Source organism: Phragmites australis, chromosome 6, assembly GCF_958298935.1.
Source record: "Phragmites australis chromosome 6, lpPhrAust1.1, whole genome shotgun sequence".
Classification (NCBI taxonomy): Eukaryota; Viridiplantae; Streptophyta; class Magnoliopsida; order Poales; family Poaceae; genus Phragmites; species Phragmites australis.
Genome location: NC_084926.1, coordinates 6,674,132 through 6,694,176, shown reverse-complemented (window position 1 = coordinate 6,694,176; position 20,045 = coordinate 6,674,132). Strand labels below are relative to the sequence as shown.

Below are 20,045 nucleotides of genomic sequence, written 5' to 3'. Positions count from 1 at the left end.
AGTTAGGTTTGATGCCAATTAATGATGATCAAGTGGTGACAAGAATACTTCAAGCTCTTCTTCCGAAGTACAAGTTAACAGTCTCCATCATCTATGACAACAATGACATCAAGAAGATGACTCCAAGTGCTCGGCAAGATCACCGCACATGAGATGACCATAAACATGGGGGTGGAAGCCACTTACTTATCTGATGCCAAGAACCTTGCTCTCAAAAGCAAGCAAGCACTATGCCCACACATGAAAGCGAAGATGAGGAGGCAAGAGGAGTCAAGCTCAAGCGAAGATGATGGAGATAAAGATGAAGATGAAGAGAGAAATGAAGATGTTTGCACATCAAGTGACGAAGAAATGGACCCCAAAATCGCCAAGCTCATCTCTCAAGTGGAGAAGAACATTAAGAAGATCAATACCAAGATTAATCACTGAATCTCCATGAAAGACTTGGTCAAAACAGTTGATCACATCAAGAAAGAGAAGAAGACCAAGAGCAAAAGGGAGATAATGGGAAGAGCCAAAATATTTGTAAGATGGGAAGATGGGTGAGTGAAGATGAAGATTCAAGCTTAGGTGATGAGAGCTCGTCACACACTTCTCTAAGAGAAGCTCTTCTTCAAGATCGTCATCACACAAGCCATCATCATACAAGTGTCTTATGGCCAAAAGTATGAAAAATGATGTAGGTGATGATGAATCCGATGAGGATTCTCTCTCCTATGATGAACTCATTCATTTGATCAATGAGCAACAAAGGGCTCTTAAGAAATAATCTAAAGAACTTAAAAAAATTAATGCCCTCAATGACATTCATGCTACATTTGTTTCTAATTATGAGTAATTATTGAGCAAATTCAATTTGCTAAACAAGGAGCATGAGTAGATTAAGGTAAAATTTGAGTGCACTGAATCTCAATCTAAGGCCTTTTGATGCAATCTACCTCTCTATTTAATTTTAATCCTAAGGTAGATGCTTGCACTTCTTGTGATGATTTAATTGATTTATCTAACTCACCCCCTTACAATGAGATATGTGTTGAGAATGTTCTTGTAGAACCATCTAATGAACTCATTGCATAAGAAAATGATAAGCTCAAGCAAGAAATCGAAAAACTCAAGAAGGACTTGGCAAGATTAAATGGCAAGAACCATATCCATCCTCCTCAATATAACCATGCTACCATAGTGAAGAAGCTTGTGGAGTGGTCCATCGTGACATGCTTCAAATGCCATCAAGAAGGAAACAAATTCTTCCAATGCAAGCAAGTCAAGAAGGAGATCGGGGAGAAGAAGAAAGTAATGAACCTCTCCAACAAGACCGCAGACTTCTACACCAAATCTAACTACAATACCAAGACTAAGAGCAATCACTACAAGCTCAAGAATAAGAAGAATGGCAAAGTGGTTGCACAAATAGTTGGGAGAAAGGATCGAGAGTGGAACCAACCAATTTAGAGGCCTAAGGAAGTCATCATCAACATGAAGTGACCCTAATTGGTTTGGGTTCCTAAGAAGACTTGAAGCCTGAGGTGGCTATGAAGATTTGTAGACTTAGCTCACAAAATGAAGTGAAGGTTAAGCAAATAAGCCAAGTATATAAGATTAGACGCTTTGATAAGATCATGATCATCATATACCTAAATCCCTATCCAAAGGTAATGAGGTAATGGTAGCTAAATTTTTGTTCATGCTTTTTGAGCTATTGTCTTGTCTAGAATTGCATGTGCATATTTTAATTTGTTGCAATACTTAGTGTAGATTTTTATATGGTAGGTTGCTTGTGTTTCTCTCTTTTTTATGAGAAATTTATATGGTTTATTAGTTGTAAGTTTTTTTAATGACACTAGTTGCACAATTGGTATCTTTTATGTGTCATGAACCAATTTATATGGTATTCTTTCCATTGTTATTAATAACAAGAGCATATATCTCTTAAGTATTCAAAACTTGTATGTATACATTTAAGGGGAGTATATCCTATGGGTTGTAATTTTGAGACTAACATGTGTTGCTAGATATATCTTTTGTAGTCCCATAAAAAATCAACATGTTCTCGGAGGTATACAATGCTTAAATACTTCAATTGATATCATTGTCAATTCATTTCTACATTTAAGCTACCTCCATACATGATATGACTTAAATTTCCTACATCCACTTATTGTATAGATGTGCATATATTGCTACATTCCTACAAGTGGTATTCACAAATGAGTCTCATTATATGTATGCACACATAAAAAGGAGTTTAGATTACATCATATGCGTTTCATGAATTATGATCTTTGTTTATCTTTTTCAATTGATATCAATACCTCATATCCTTACAATTGGTATATCTTTCAATTGGTATCATTTCATATGAATCATGATTTATGAAGCTCTCTCTCGTGTGCTCTAACGCTTTTCCTTGAGTTCCACATATGTTTGCAGCCCTTTTTTGAGATTGTTAATAAAAGGGAGAAGTTTGATGACCAAAGCAAAGAGCAAGATACAATATGTCTAGAAATGCCGAAGTTGACAAATGGAAAAAAGAAAAAGATACAAGAAGCAACATGAGACACCTAAGTTGACAAAGGAGGAGAAGTTTTTGCATGGGTCGATCAAGGGAGATAGTGGCAATGAAGAAAGAGGGAACCACAACAAAACAGGACTAAATGGTAAAAACATGCATCCAAACAATGTGATAAGGCTTTGTGCTCTTTACGATTTGTATCATTTATTATTTGTCACTTGCTTTGGTTATGTTGTCATTAATCACAAAAAAGAGTAGATTGTAGCAAAAATGACCCTATTAGGCTATGATTGTGGTTTTGATGATTAATGATAATATAGTTATTGAGACTAATATGTTTGTCAAGAATATATATTAGTAAGTCTCAGGGATGAAATACATCAAAAAGCCACCACAGCCGGAACAAAGTTTGATTGACTTGAAAAAGTCCCAGGAAGGTTTGCTCCACCAGAATGTCCGTTGTAGAGGAGTTTGCACTCACCGGAGCATTGTGTCCAGAGGCTGATAGCCTCACTGGATACTCCGGTGAATAGGACATGAACTCACCAGAGTATTTATGAAAAAGAGGGAGAAGGCTGAGGACCTTACTGGATAGTTCAGTGATCTGCAGTGGGTAACACCAGAGTATTTCCTACAGAGAAGAATGCAAGTGCAGAATATTAAAGATCAACCCACCGGATGGTCTGGTGCCTAGTTTGTGCACATCGGATTATAGCACCGGAGTTACCCACTGCAGAGGCGACTGTAATTGTTGAAGAATGAAGAATAACCCACCGGAAGGTCTGGTGCTCTGAAGATGAATGTACCAGAGCATTTTATACAGAGAGGCTGCAAAGGCTCGAATGGCTCAAAATAACTCATCGGAAGGTCCGGTGATGGATTTTAAGGTACACCTGAGTGTTCAGTGTTCACACAGGCATTGAGTGGAGTTTCACCGGCTAGTTTCTAATGTTGTACTCACCGGATGATCCGGTGTTAACAGCTTTTCTGAGTCGTTGGAAAAACAGCTAGTTGGCGGCTTTGAGGCTATAAATACCCCTCCACTCAGTCATTTGAAGGTGTGGCATGCTGCTGGAGTCTAGAGGAAGCTTATACACACTTGAAAAGACATCCAAGCCACCAAAGTGCTTAAAGTGATTATCCAAGGTGATTAAGCACAAGATTAGAGAGTGTTTAGTGCTTATAGGCATAGAGTAAGTTGTAGCTAGGTGCTACAGCTTAAAGAAGGGATAAAGGAGTGATCCTAGCATATACCGAGTGGTATATCGGTGTCTTGGAGTCTTGGTGACTTACCGGCATCTTGAGTCTTGGTGGTTCAAGCTTGTTGACCCTCCGACTTGGTGTGGAGCGGTGACAAGATACGTATACGGGGACGTGAAGACCCTTGCCGTGGTGGATTAAGCTTTGAAGTGATCACGGTGGCAAGTGACCTAAAGAGAGGCTAGTGGTGAGACCTTACCTTGATGGCTTGGTGGCTCATTGTGCTTGAGACCTTGTCTTAATGACTTGTTAGCTTAAGAGCCGCGACCGGAAGAGACTTAGCAACCGGGAGCATATCCTTGGTGAAGCTCCAACGTGGACTAAAGGTGGCATTCATACGATCAATACCACGGGATAAAAATCCCTTGTGCTGAGTTTGTCTCTATACCTTATTTACGTTTTTGCATTTACATACTTGTAATTTACCTTGCTAGAGTAGGCTGCAATCCTCTTGAGCAGTAGAGTAGATATACTAGATAAACCTAGAATATATTTAGATAGAAATTGAGATATATTTATCTTATGAAGTTTTAAGAGCCATTAGTTTCTAAGTGTCCTAATTCACTCCCTCTTAGGACGTCATCGTTCCTCACACTGGGCGGCAATGGCGAGCTCACCAGCGGTGAAAGGCGATGCGTCTTTGCCAGCGAGTAGCACCATTGGCACCAGCACACTCCCACGAACTAGCCTGAGGCACATGTGGTCGACGGTGATGGCCGATATGTAGCCAGCGGCGGTGTAGGCTCGATGGGCGGAGAGAAAAACACCGATGGTGAGCGACGACAAAAAATGGCCTTACCGAGAACAACTAGGGCATCTACGCAAGTGTACAGTCTCAATGGCATGCCTAATGGCTGACGGGCGGTGGCGGCTCGGCCAACGCAGAGACCCATGTCGGCATCGAGCGAATAGGAAAGCGACGCGCGCTAAAAGAAGAGATTGACTCGAGGAAGCTCACCATGGGCTCGGTCACGGAGCAGGAGGTCGGAGGTGATGGCATGGTGGTGAGGTGGCGGAAAGGGGCGCCATCATTAGGGGGAGAAGAAGGTGTCTTTTATAGACTGTAGAGTTATTAGTGCTGGCCCATAATATAAACCGGCACTGATACTCGGCACCAGTACCGGTTCATGGTTACCAGCTAGCACTGAAGTATTAGTGCCGGTTTGTTCCAAGATCCGACACTGTTACTGAGTATCAGTGCCAGTTTAACTCGGCTCGATCGTTGATCAAGCACGAGAAGTTATGAACTGGCACTGATACTTCATCAATATCGGTTAGCATAGAACCGGTATTGATGGGGCAGCTTGGATGACTGTTTCTGTTGCAGTGAGAGATACCAAATTTGGTGCATGCTTGCCTAGGGAAGATATGTGTGTGTGTGTGTGTGTGTGTGTGTGTGTGTGTGTGTGTGTGTGGTGTATGTGTGTGGGGGGGGGGTGTGGAGTGTGTGTGTGGAATCAAGGTTTTTACACACACTTAAATCAATTTTCATGATTTTCTAGTTCCCTTCCACCAAAATTCTTGGAATGTTCTTATGGATCTAGTGTCGGTGTGACTAATGGTGCCCTCCCACCGAAATTCATGGAATGATCTTTTGATGGACGACCGTTCTATCTAGCTAGGTTATGTTGATTTCTCAAACTAAACACTCCACGCAGGCAATCCAAGGGATCCATAATCTTTGGCCATGATCAGACACTGACATTGTAGTACAAAATTCATCCCAGCCGAAGTGCAAATTCCATCAGAGAAAAATATGCAGCCATGCACAAATTGAAACCTTTTATTATATCAGTGACCTGGATACAAATATAGAACAGGCTACGAGCGAGCTTAATTTCCTCTTGAAATCAAACCTGGCACACCATTATTTGGAAGAAAAAAATCACGAGATATATCATTTTAAGTTCTTATTCCTATCGAAATCTGACCCAACCTACGATCGAGCATGGGACGGTTCAGGGTTCACTAGCTCGATCGGCAACGAGCTCGATCGATCACTCCATTCTCTCCATCTCCATGTCCACGGAGGAGCCTTCATCCTCCTGGATCCAGTTCAGAAAGGTGGGGGACGACAACTCCGACACGTTGCCATCCGGCACGGCCGGCGGTTTTGCCGGTCCCTCCAAGAGCCCCAGGAAGTCCCGCTCCACAAGGCGGCTCTTGCCCGAGCGGTATGACACCCACAAATGTGTTTTGAGCACAAAATTTTGCAGAATAAAACCGACCTATCTACTCCCTTGAAGTCACACAGGACAAAATGTTGCTTGCATCACTACATAAAACCATGCAAATGAGACAAAATGAGCCCCAAGAGTAGTTTCTAGTGCATATATTGATGGTTGTGCATAGATTCATTGAGTAGGCTGGCCATATCTATCAATAACCAATGCCAAGTGGCAACAAGCTATGAATGTGCTATGTGTTCCTTGCACCTTCTTACAAGACACTCAATTATGCGTGTATTTTGTATTATAGTATTTGTATTTGTGTAATGCATTCATGATATCATCAATGATGCCATGGCATGCATTCATGTTTATGAGTTGTTCCATTGACGATAAAATATTTGACATCTACTAAATTTTAACGTGTTCTCATAAGATGCTTAGGGTTTCTTCTCCAAATTTAAGCTTGCGCGCTACCAAAAGGCAGCAGTGGCATAATGGACGAGAACATAGACATCATCAACAGCTAGAAGAAGAGTGGCAGCACCACAGGTGGAGCTGAGGTTAGCATCGGTGGCTCCAGCAAGCGAGGAGGCACCATGCCCGCGCGCAAGTAGAACGCATATTCCTTGTGCCTTCGTGGGCCATATCTAGTAACGCGGTCTCCATGGTGTGCTTTGCAGTGTGGCAGAGAGAGGCCGCGCCTAGGGCCAAACCTCGTCAAAGAATGTGCACACGGATACCTCCAGCGCTCTAGCTCACTATCACACAAACCTTAATGACTAACGGTTCCAAACCATTTTTACAGTCAGTTTTCGAACCATGGGTAATTAAGGATCAGTATAGTCGAGCATTACTACCATATAGTTCCTACCACAAACCATCAATGATGTGTTATGTATGGTTCGTGAATTGTCTGTGGTAGTGTATTATATCATTACCGACAGTTCATAGCTTCTCGATCATAACTAATTGGCGGAGCTAAAGAACCATTAGTAATAACATTAATATTATCGGCCATTGAAAATGACTGTATCGAGCCATTAGATTAAATCATTTTTTGGAAGTGGTTGTAGGCGCGGACAACCCTGGGTATGGCTCGTCGCTGCCAGAGGCCATGCCGTCTCTACCCGGTGGATCAGGGGCTCAATTCGCAGGGAGACGAGCGAGAGAGAGCCTGGAGACGCAACAACGCTGGGTTTGCTCGTCGTTGTGGAACAAGGCGAAGGATGGGTGGCGACTGGCGACACAGAGAACCAATAGTCAAGCTCATAAATGTGCTATGAGAAACACGAGGTTTTTTTCACCAACATGTGTGACATCGGCGGCAAAAAAATCACATTCTCCACCTAGAAGTTGGTGATTCGGTTGTTACTACACATGAGGAGAAGGAGCATGTCATTGATGACCACTTCTTGTCGTGCTTGGAACGGAGGTCGCTCGTTCGCAGGAGTTGGATCTCCAATTCCTCGATCTCCCAGTGGCTGACCTTTCTGACATGGATGCTTCGTTGTCTGAGGACAAAATCTAGGCGATGATCAAGGATTTGCCGCTCGTTAAGGCGCCCAGACCGGATGGGTTTACGAGGAGATTCTACAGGAGCGCTTGGTCCACTATAAAGAAGGAAATCATGGCGGGGATCAGTCGTCTTTTCTCAAGAGATGGCCGAGGTTTTCCTAGCCTAAACAATGCATTGGTCACACTGCTCGCATAAAAAGACTGCCATGTTGCCGTCCGTGACCTCCACCCCATTAGCTTATTCCATAGCTTTGGGAACCTCTTCTACAAGGGCCTTGCCAGCAGGTTCGCACCAAGTCTCGATGAGCTAGTGTCCTCGAATGAAAGTGCGCTTGTCAAAGGTCGCATCATTCATTATGACTTCAAGTTGGTGCAACTCTCAGCGAGAACCCTTTACCGCAAGATGCTACCTCGCCTTCTTATTAAGGTGGACATAACAAAGACTTTTGACATGGTGTCTTGGGTGTTCTTGCTCCGGGTTCTTGAGCACATGGGTTTCAGTGTTCGTTGGCAAGACTAGGTTGCACTCTTACTCTCTTCATCCTCATCATGTGTCCTGCTTAACGGGGTTCCAGGGCACAACATTCACACCATCGTGGATTGAGGGAAGGTGATCCTCTTTCACCTATGCTGTTCGTGCTTGTCATGGATGTGCTTAATAAGTTGTTCAACAAAGCATCGATGGAGGGGCTCTTGCAACCAATTGGTGTGTTGCAAATTCATCACAATGCATCACTCTACGCTAATGACATGGTGATGTTCCTCTCGTCGGTGCGCTCAGATCTGGTAGTCACACAAGCCATCCTGTTGTGCTTCGGAAATGCGTCTGTGCTAATCACAAACTTTGACAAGTGCTCAATCACACCTATCCGTTGTTTAGAGGAACAAGTGCAGTTGATCCATGAGAGTTTCCCGTGTCGCATCTCGATTTCCCATGCACCTACTTGGGGTGCCATTGTTAGTGCGTAAGATGCGGAAAGAGCACCTACAACCATTGGTTGACAAAGTCCACTGGTGTATCCCGACGTGGAAGGGAAGACTAATGAACAAGGGAGGGCACCTCATCCTTGCGGACTCAGTTCTTTCAGCCATCCCCATCTATCTTTCGGTTGCACTAGAGCTGCCTCATTAGGTCATCAAGGAAATTGACCGCACTTGATGCGCGTTCTTGTGGATCGGGACTGATCGCACCAACAATGGACAATGCCTAGTGGCACATTGTAGGATTTTGGTTCCCAAGATCCATGGAGGATTAGGCATGTGTGACCTTCATCTTGTGGGATTTGCGTTGAGGTTGTGCTGGCTTTGGCTACAGTGCATGACTGACAGATGTTGGAAGGGCCTAGCTTTCCAACCAGAAGCTGCAGTTCGGGCTATGTTCAATGCCTCCGTCTTGGTCTAGATTTGATATGGCAACCTCGCTCTGTTTTGGAGTCATCGTTGGATGGACGGTCGATGTATCAGCGACTTCTCCCCCAACTTGGTGGCAGCAGTGCAGACATGCGCATTGAAAACGTGGACGGTGCGGGAGGGCCTTCTTGATAGGCAATGGGTGGCCGATATTATCGCCGCTCTGACGACTAAAGTGCTTATTGAATACCTCGATCTTTGGGCTCGACTAGAGGGCATTCAGCTACAAGACGGTGTGGAGGATCGCACTACTTGGCGACTGCAGATGGCCAGTACTCAACATCCTTAGCCTACTCTGCCTTCTTCCTCGGGATGCAAGTGTTCCCCATGGCTGACCAGTTATGGCACTCATACGCTCCAATGCGTTGTAAGTTTTTCATCTGGCTATGCCTGCACCGGCGTATTTGGACGGCCGATCATCAACATCGGCGTGGCTTAGACAGCCATGAAGCATGCCCATTATGTGCCACTGCTCAGGAAATGGCAGATCACCTCTTCTCTGCTTGTGCGTACGCTAGGTAGGTGTTCCATGTCCTGCAACTTGGAGATATCCCTTTTCATGCCACAACAGTTGATTTCTGGGCGGCTATGCGTTACTCAGTTCCAGCGGCCTCCAGAAAAGGCTTAGATAGCTGCTTCATGCTCATCACTTGACTCATTTGGAAGGAGAGGAACTTGCATGTTTTTGACTCGTGAAGTGGTGTGGCTCTGGCAAGCGGTGGGAGCTTGTAGGTTGAGAGAATTTTGGCCATGATATGACCAAATGAATTGTTTGCCCTGTTGCATTGTTGTTTTCCTTTTTTGCGTAAATCACAACCTAACTCTGGCCTATCAAGCTTGGTCATTGCGCGTTGTACTCAAATTCGGCTTATTTTTAGCCTCTTCTTCTATAAAATTGACACACAAAGCTTTTGTGTGTTCGAAAAAAAAAATCCTTAAATAGATATTGAAAACCATTTATTCAATTCGTTTCTACTAGAAATATATTATGCATATTGTGTTTTTTTTAACACACTCACATACTGCACATAGCGCAATAGTTCTATAACCCTATCCTGTTAATTGGCTGTAGCTTCGAAACTTATCGAATAGGCAGTCATCTTCCCTTTTGAACATAGGAGAAACACACACACACCATGCAAGCCTTGATGAGTGGACCATTGCCCTGTCAATTGTCACGGATGGTGTGCTTCCGCCACAAGCATTACCATTGTTGGCAGCGGAACTACTGAATGTGTATAGTGTCTCTTTTATTCGAGTGTCTTAGGCATTTTTTTCTGTGTGTTTTTTTTGATGCATTTTTATCTCGATTGCATCTATAGAGAGCATCAATTGGTGCTAAATGTAACTCTATGCACCACAGGCGGAGCCGGAAGTAGCACCGGCGGCTCTAACAAGCGGGGAGGCACCGTGCTCGCGCGCAGGCACAGCGCGTACTCCTCGTGCGTCATCCCCAGCGTCGTGGCCTCCCCGCTGTGCCTCCTAGTGTGTCCGGCCGGAGCGAGACCGCGCCGAGAGCCAAACCACCTCCAGCGCTCCAGCTGCAGGCGCGCTGCCGGAGGCCATGTCGCCTCTGCCTGGTCGATCGGTCTCAGTGCGTATGGAGATGAGCGAGCGAGAGGCCGGCCGGCCGGAGAAGCGAGAGCGCTGGCTTTGCTCGCTGTACGGATGCAGACGAAGGATGGGTGGCAACGAGGAGGACAATAAGTCAAGCTCGTAATTCGTAAATGTGCCTGTAAACAACTGTAACACTGGTGTCGTACGTAAGCACACAATGCACGAGAGTAGCTAGGGCACTTGATCGGCTCACGACTTGCATGGCGTAGACTAGGAGGTGTGGTTCGTATGATTGGAGTACGATGAGCAGCGTCTCCAAGTATAGCAGGAGCACTGTTAAGGGTCTGTTTGTTTTCAGCTGTTTCTGTCAGAAGTCAGAAGACAGAACAAACGGGTTTGCTAAAAGGTGGCTTCTGGAGAAGTCAGAAGTTGCTTTTGAGAAAAATGAACTAGATGCTAAGAAGCTCGTTGAGAGTGGTTTTTCTGAAAAGTTATGTGCTGAGAAACTAAAAATTTATTGTAGAAGCCAACAACCTATTTTCAAAAACAGCTTTTCAGAAAAACCAAAAGCACAGCTTTTCAAAAAAGCCAAAAGCAGAAGCTCAAACAAACAGACCCTAATTATTATGTCTTTATTATAATGTAGTCTAATCCCGTAGAAACATGAGGTCGTATTTCTTTCTCTACTACTCAAAGCCCAAATATAAATCCCGTTCGCTCTTATTGAAGAAAAAAACGTTGAACTCTCTGTATGCTTATAAGATGAGATGAAGTGTGCATTGCACAAATACTGCCATGTCACGCATGGCAGTGATGATGCCATGTCATACATGCTCATGAGTTGCTCCGGTACTACTGCAATTTGCAAACACCAAACGGCAACAAATATGTCTGTGGGTGCTTCGTGTTCAATGCATCTTCTTGCAAGACATTAGATACTTGCACATAGTTTTGTACATGCTTATGAGTTGTTCAAGTAACGTTCGAATAGTAGGCACCAAACAGATTTCAAACCTGCGTGCATGTCCTCAGAAAACGCTTAAGGTTTTTCTCTCAAATCATATATAGCAGGCATTAAATATTTGAGAAATATATGAGCGGGAAAGATTGTGTGAAACATTTGGCGTAAGTTTTTTTTTTTTTTTTTGAACTGCACTCTGCATCTGTGCGGTCGGGTTGCATGCACGTCCTCACATTTGGCCTAAAATTAATTATACTTGAGTGTATTTGGTTTTATTCTCTCGGTTACCTTTATAGCAAGCATAAATTGTGTGAAACATATAGAGTGATAAAAGAGAGTGGTCTCTAACTCGAGAGTTTTTGGCGCAGCTTTGATCCACTGGATTTGAGCTCCTCCACTGCTAACTTTAAACTTTCTTCAACATTGTCTGTCTATATTAACTGTGTGTCGTAGATGTGTGTAACCCGTGCCTCCTTTTCCAATATGATTTAATAGCGTGACGGCCTCTTCGGCAAAATCATAAAATATGTGACGGGGCTGTTAGGAATAGAGATATCTGTAGTTATACATATGCAGCATGCTGTTGTACGACAAAAGCCAGTGAAGGATTTCCATACGCGTTAGGCTGGGACACTTGTGCAGACGGATCTAGGCTTTGTGGCCCAAACACTCATCACTAATGTCGGACCAGTATGAGAAAATGCCCAGTGGCGTACTGCTGGGCCTGAGAAAGCGTAGTATGTTTGGAAGCCCAACTCTCCATGCCGACGCTAATGTAGACCAGACACATTATGCAGATGGGCCGGTCCATGCCCGCGTGGCTGACGCTAGCTTTGCTTCCGGCCTCCGGACGCTCGCGGTGTGCCGCGCTGCCCGTGCGCTGCCGGCATGAACAGCACAGGCGCGGCAGATCATTACTGGCCTGGCACAAGGACACGTAGGTCTAGCAACGGGACGGGTAAGGCCTGCAGCGGCTGCGCACCCGATCTGAAAACCCGAATTAAAAAAACTGATCTAGCCCCGATTTGTTTAACGGGTGCAAAAATGCCATTGACTCCGAACCTAATGGGAGGGCGGGAGCGTCGGCACAGGCAGCGGTTAGGAGACGGACGCAGGGCAGGTGAGCGGAGGGCAAGAGGCGGGCACGAGTGGTGACAAGTGAGTGGTAGCGGAAGGCGGGTACAGAGCAACGAGCAAGAGACAATGGGTGAGCGGCTGGCACAGCCGTGCGTACGTCAGTGGCCATGAGGTGGCAGGCTCGGCCACACGGGGCGACGGAGGCTGAGAGACTGTTGGCGCGGTTTTTTGGCACCCGTTAGGGGTCTGTGGGCGAGCATCTACTCCTACCCCCGATTCAACCCAAAATTTAGACCCTGACCCGCGACACCCTGTGGGTGAAAACTTAGTCCCGACCTTGCCTCCACCGAGTGTAAAACCCGCGAGACCCCGACCCACCCCGCCCTGTTACCGACTTTAAGGACACGTTTCTCTTCATCTGACATCAGCGAGAGTGAAGAGTAGTGATAGGTGAAGCAAGCGGTGAGCCGGTGATTCTGTTTTGGCGTCGATATGCCTGTTTCACCTCTTCTGGCCACCTCCCCGGGACCAGAGGGAAGGATGAAACAGTGGATAGATGTACGGAATAGCTCGTATAGTATTATAGTAGTTGCTAGGGTGTAGATTAGGAAGATTAGATTACGGTTTCGGGTGGAGTCGTTGATAGTGATTCATCGCCGGCTTTTGTTCGTCTGTGGCGTCTCTGATGAGGGCTTTCCAGCGGCAACTACAGGAGGGTCTCGTTCCTCGGCGGCTTTTCCCACAACGTCACCATCTGCGGCAAGTTTTTGATGAGGTTAGTATCTCTAATTCTATTTGTAAAGGGATTAGAGTCATTTGCCATCCCTTATGTGGGTTTGTGCTTCGGGTCGGCACGTCTGCCCCCTGCTCAACAGCCGGGCTTTTGCTTGCGCGGCCACAACTTCTCCTTTTTAGCCTCAAGTTACGAAGTCACACATGCTTCACAGATGATGGACACGTTACAGTCCCATTGTAGCTCCACGCGTTTCACACTAGAAATATATTTTTGGAAGATAAATCCCAGGTGAACACCGGGGTCAATTCGAGGGTTCAAACCCGGATGGGTGGGGCGAGCTACCAGCTCGTTTCTGCGAGGCCACGGCTGGGGAGAGAAAAACATCCTCGTGCCCAACATGCGCCATTAAAGTATTTTGGTTAGTCGAGGTTGCTTGACACGACTCTGCAGAAGCACGACTGCTGGACCGGGCTGTGGCCCAGGGCGGATCTGGGTTAGGGAGATCCATTCGTAATTCGGGAGCTGCTCATTTGCTCTCATGTATATAATCGAGCCTTCGTGCAGTGCCAATACGAGTGTGCACGTGTAGACTGTAGTGGTGTACGCGCGTACGCGTGTAATCGCAAGAAATGTCCAACGATGGATCACCGGTGGCGCGGGGAGCATTTGTTGATGACCATGTGCCATTTCCACGTATCAGTGGCGTGGAGTCATATACCCACATGGGAGCGCACGGTTCGCGCTGTACGACTGTGCCGCTACTGTAGTGCTGCTACTAGCCACCGCTACTCCGCACTGTAGCCGGGAGAGGGATGGATGGCGCCGCCCGGTGATGTTGAGGGCTCCTGTCGACGTTTCGTATGTTTTAGCCAACTTCTCCGCAGAAAAGACGCGCGGATGGAGCCTCGCTGCCGGTGTCGTGGATCTCGTGCCCAGAGTTACGACGAAGGGAATGCGCATCTGATGGAGAGTACAGCACCAGCTACTAGATACCGTACATCATGAATTCACACGTACTACGGTCACGCGTTCATGTATAAGCAATTTAGCTTCCATTCGTAATGCAGCTGATGCTGGAGAGCAACACTAGTCCTTGCAAGCATTGATTCCCGTGGGCATTGGCGCAGGGAGCAGTTCCTTAACAACCACATAAACATTGGACCACGATACTGCGAATTGATTCCCGTGGACATTGGCGCCGGGAGCAGTTCCTTTACAACCAAACAAGCATTGGACCACGATGCTGCAAATTGGCAAAACAGACAAAGTAGAGCCCAAGCAGAATGTCTCGGCAAGGAGAAAAGCAAGCAAGCTTTTGCTTACCACGTCTTTTTGTGTGGATGAGTTTACAAGGAGGGACAGTCTTGGCCGAGAAAGAGAGCAAGCAAGCAAGCAAGCATCCAACAAAACGAGCAAAGCGACACGGAAGTCATGCGAGTGCTAAGTCGGAAAACCATCGCAAGTTCACACAACTACTCGAAAAGTTGCCGTTCGACGATCTGTTATTCGCCAGAAGCACCAGATGGTTTGCAATAACACGCGGGGGGACGGAGAGATGACACCAATGCAACGACAGATGCACACGACACTGGTCGAAGGACGCGAACCACAAAGACCACCACTGCCAGCCTACACCGGCGACTAAAACGCGAAGAAGGAAAACCAACTCAGAACTGGCCAAAGCTGTGAGATATGAGCACAGCACAGCCACGGACACACGCTACATTGACCAATTTGCCCACTTACTTGATGGCAACTCTAGCAATGACACTGCAATAAGCCTTCTCTGTGCCCAAATGCTCTCTCCTGTCTAAAGACTGATGACTAACCATAGATAGGTAGATGGAGACTTGGTAGGACGATTACTATCTTCCCTTCTCGAATTCTCCTCCCGTTCCTGCGAGTATGGATGTGATCATCTCAGCTATGCAGCTAGAACTTGTTGTTGTACCAGAAGACGCCCTTGCGGTCCTCGGACTCGACGAAGATGCACTCCTTGGCCTCGCGCCAGGTCGCCTTGGCGACGGGCGTGGGGTCAAACTGGTAGTACTGGCCGAGGATGGGCTTGATCGCCTTGGTGGCCTCCATGGCGTGATAGTGCGGCATGGTGGAGAAGAGGTGGTGTGCGACGTGTGTGTCCGTGATGTTGTGGAACACGCGGTTGAGGATGCCGTAGTCGCGGTCCATGGTGGCCAGCGCCCCGCGCAGCCAGTCCCATTCGCTCGAGTCGTAGTGGGGCAGCGCCGGATGGGTGTGCTGCAGGTAGGTGATGAGCACCAGCCACGAGTTCACGATCAGCAGCGGGATGCCGTAGACGCGCACCACCCACCAGAACCCGAACGCCACCGCGAGCTTGTACAGGCCGAACGACACGGCCAGGACGCCGGCGTCCGAGATGAAGATCTGGGCGCGCTCCCGGTCGTTGTAGATCGGGCCGTATGGGTCGTAGTGGCACGCGAAGCGCGGGTACGGGCGGCCCGAAGCGTTGAATGCCAGGTACAACGGCCACCCGAGGGTGAGCTGCACGACGATATGCACCAGCCGGCCGACGGGGTTGTTGTACACGTAGGGGGTGTACCACGGCAGCACTTCCTTCTTCTTTGGAACGAACACCTCGTCGCGCTCCAGGGAGCCGGTGTTGGAGTGGTGGCGCCTGTGGCTATACTTCCACGAGAAGTACGGGACCAGCAGCAACGAGTGCAACACCAAGCCCACGATGTCATCGAGGAGCGAGTAGTCCGAGAAGGCGTGGTGCCCGCACTCGTGCGCAATGACCCACACGCCGGTGCACACGCAACCTTGCGCGACCCAGTAGAGCGGCCAGGCGGCGAAGTGGAGCGCGCTCGGGAGGGCGGGGATGACGACCAGCGCGAAGTACAGGAGGGCCACGACGATGACGAGGTCATGGACCACGTAGGAGAAGGACTTGATCACCGAGCGCTGGAAGCAGTGCGGCGGGATGGCCTTCTTGATCTGACCCAGCGTGAACGGCGGCTTGTCCACTGGCGCGCGCTGCACGGCCGCACCGCCGCCGGCACGGCCAAGCAGCTCCTGCTTCTCCCGATCCTTCTCCGTCATCCTGCCGCCGGCACCCATGTTGCTGCTGACAACAAACACAAATACGATCGGTCAACGAGTTCATAGCAGAACTGTGAACCAAGAACAATATTCTAAATGACATCATCCGATCCAAAACTGCACCCAACAAAAATATCTAGCAAGCTGGCAGTGATTTGCTTATATTTTACGACTGCACGAGGCAGCATCAACACAAGAAACAAAGCACGGCACGAGGGGGTCTCCCGTCTACAAAGGTGGCAGGTGCCATGATGCGATGCACCACTTTCGTGGCTAAACATGATTATAAATATTCCTATATGACACAGCAAGTTGGGGATCGCAGCTTGTGCGAGCCCAATGGCATCTGTGACACGCATGTTCAGATTCGCTTTTCGAGTGAGTGCAGCGTAAGTTCACATGCTTTGCTTCAGATCTGCCTTACCCTATGCTTTTGAATCACCACACGAAGTGATCAACTGTAAAATTTTACACTAGAGACCCAAGATGATAAAGAAAGAGATGGTAATCCATTAAATAAGTGAAAAGTAATAGGTCTTGTTACTTGTGATGTTACGTACTATACTAACTAATATTACAACCCCCTTCCAGAAAAATGTGATGTTGGTATAATTTGACGGCTTGCTTTGTCAAAGTAGTTTGAAGCCCAGGGAAGAAGCAGCCGGCACAGACGGGGTGCACCAAAAACGTGTGAAAAGAAAATCATGACCGGGTTTGAGGAAAAAATAGTACTATATCTGATATGATAAGGTCATCAAATCCTACCACACGCATTGTATGGTCAAACATTTCTTTGGGTATTAGTTATAGAAGAAATATTTGCTTACATCTCTACGAGTGGTCAGTTTTCACAAGCTAGCAAATCTGAAGACCGTCAATTTTTCTGTACACCTACCATCCAGCGTTCACCGACCTACCATCCAGCGTTCACCGTTCAGAGACACCTACTCATCTGCACACACAGCTTCTCACCGCATGTTATTGAACAGTGGTTGAGACTAAGGAACAGAGCTAAATCTAAGAAAGCATTGTTTTTTGTGCAAAGATTTGGAAGGACTCAGTTTTCATTGTCTTTCTGGTTCGTTTTGTTTCCAATTTTGGCAGTCTATGATAACCAAAAACATGATCAATTTTTTTGCTAACGCCAAACATTGGTAGATGGTATTACACCCTAAGTGCAACATCCACTATGGCATACAACCACACATGTGCTCCGCAAGGTTGTGGAATCGGATGCTGTCTCCCTTGGCCAGAAAGGCACGTCTCCCACGGCCAACCACACAGTTCAAATGGAGACAGGAATCTGATCCGTCGATGGAGACGCTCCGCTGCGCGGATCCGAAGCATTAATCTTGACAAGACGACTCTACCAACTGATTAGGATTTCCAGCCCCGTGATTGGATTATCAGAGCGTAGCAAACGGCACATACGGCTGCCATGGCCGTCTCCTAGCAAGAGCATCAGTTTCACACAGCAGGCTGCAGTGCAGGTCCAAGCAAGGGTGAAAGGCCAGCCAGTCATCAGAGGGCCCTTGCAGCTGCAGACTTGCAGTTATCGAATCTCACCGCATCCAGATCTGCTGATCCACGACTTTGGACACTTGTCCGTGTCCAGCTAAGTTATCTATCTATCTACGGCTGGAAATGGTAGGAATAAAGTGGTGAACCGAACCGGTGAAGCAGGCCATCATGTGGACCTGGTTCGGTGCCACCCTGGCGGCTTTGCAGGCGGTGACCCCTTGTGCCTTGTACCGCTGCGCAGTTACACACCAGTGGCCTGACGCTCGGCATGCACGTAGGCCATTATACCAGTAGTAGTCTAGTACTAGTGTACTACATGGGAAGGAAGAGACAATCGACACCGTCCAAAGACAATGAACGGAATCTGACGGCGACGCCTCGTTAATCACGATGCCTTTTCCTAGGTCAAGCACCCTGTAGAGCAGGCGGCGGCGGCGCACGAGGGCGTGACTGAGATTGAAAGAAACGGTATTTATATTTTTTTTTTCTAGTATGAACCTAGATATTCTAAGTTCATCGTTTGAGCACGAGAAAGCATATGCAACTCTTTCCATTGGGAAAGAGATTTTTTTATGTCAGAAACCATGACCAAAGCAACAACTTCGCAGTTCCCGATTTTTAGTCCATACGACAATTGCTCATGCTGAAAGGTCAGTTGTTGGGTGCAGTCATCGTCAACTCCGCGTGTAGCTCAGGAAAGAAAACAGAGCCGTGGATCATCAAATACTGAGCATCATAGCGGTGCAACGAAGCCCAACATGGAGGGGCCTAAGCTCCTGAAAAGCAGCCAAAAGAAAGAGGCCAGCTTTGGGGGTATATAAAGATGTAAAGGTGCCAGCTTTTCCATCAAGATCGGGAACTGCGAAAAGTTTGTGGCGAAGCCCAACATGTAGGGATCATGGTCTCAATGGTTCGCAGAAATATCTGAACACTGCCGCTCGCTAAATCATATAGATCTAGTAAGAAATAAGCGTCCTTGGCTACGATTTCTTTGGACCAATCTAACATCGAAAGGCCTCACGGGTGCCCGGCGATGAGATCGACGTCGAAGTCGGCCGCTGCCCACGACGGCGAACTTCCAATATGCATGTCCCCGAGCGCCGCATCCCCATTATTTCCCCCAAACCGAACGACGAGGGAGGAGCCAGTCCGACGGGGGCTCGAGCCCCCGTTGCGCACAAGCCCCGTCAAATAGCCTCCTTGAAGGCTCCGCGGGGCCCGGTTCTAAATAAAAATAAATAAAAAACCGAACGACGAGAAGATCGGCGACGAGCTCAGCCCGCCGGCGCGACAGCGAGTTCGGCCGCTGGGTCTACGGCCGACCTGGCAGCCTGTTCACAAGCCCAGCGCCCCTAGCATCTCCCCCAAATCGGCCTCCCACAAATGACAAGAAACTGATTCCGCACCAATCGACAGCGAATCGAAACAATCTATGAAACAGTGACAATAAAAGGCAATCGGAGAAGGCTAATGTGGGCACCTGAGACTGGGAAGGACGGCGCGACTGTGTCGGGGCGGAGCAGATCGGGCGGACACCGCACTCTCCCCTTCCCTTCCCCTGCCTTTCCTCCTCTCCTCGAGAGGAACGAGTGGTGGTCTATGCGCAGGGAGCCAGGGAGGAGGAGGAACCTGGCCGCCTCCGAGTCCGCCGTGGGAGAGGTGCTATTTAAGCGCCCGTCCACCTCGTCGCGGCACCCGCTGCCTCCCTGGCGCGTTGGGCCCCGTTGCCAGATGGGGCGCACTAACCACGTCGGAGACGCGCAATCTGGCCCAGTACACGTGTAGCCTTCTGTTTCGCTCGCTCCGGGAGGGCGGGGCGTGACCAGATCGCGCGGCGTGCGGCACGGGCCGTCCGTTGCTTCCATCCGACGGACGGGAGCACGGCAATTAAACCGGAGAAATCGACTGGAGATATACCCGTATATATACTCCTTTACCGCTTTGTATGAATAAAACTACGTGGAGCGCTACATGTGTTTTTAGCTCGACCATTTCTCTCTCCCGCTTTCGAGATTTATAATTTGAAATCTGTCCTCATCTGTTAGTAGCTACAGTACTGTTGGCCATTGATGTACACATATCGTCAGGGTTCAGGGGGGCGGATCGGCCTGGGGGCTCTAGCCTTACTATTTTTTTTTCTATGAACGAGGGAAACGAATAAAAGAGAAAGAGAGAAGTGGATAAATTTTCCTATATTAATACTATTATAGAAAAATCATTTGTGTCCTCTTTTGAACAGGTAGTGTC

The 20,045-nt window shown here is 47.5% G+C and overlaps 1 protein-coding gene across 2 annotated transcripts; it reads right to left on the bottom strand.

Moving 5' to 3' along the window:
* Window positions 1–14,672: 14,672 nt before the first annotated feature.
* Window positions 14,673–19,459, bottom strand: LOC133921375 (fatty acid desaturase DES2-like). 2 transcript variants are annotated; one of them, XM_062366217.1, is made up of 2 exons: window positions 19,279–19,459; window positions 14,673–16,302 (listed from the first exon to the last, which is right to left on the bottom strand). In XM_062366217.1, exon 2 carries the CDS (start codon window positions 16,293–16,295, stop codon window positions 15,132–15,134), a length of 1,164 nt encoding a protein of 387 aa, XP_062222201.1. In that variant the 5' UTR covers window positions 16,296–16,302; window positions 19,279–19,459; the 3' UTR covers window positions 14,673–15,131. The 2 variants fall into 2 exon arrangements, with proteins under 2 accessions (XP_062222201.1, XP_062222200.1); XM_062366216.1 differs by having other exon boundaries at window positions 14,673–16,299.
* Between the last annotated feature and the right edge of the window lie 586 nt (window positions 19,460–20,045).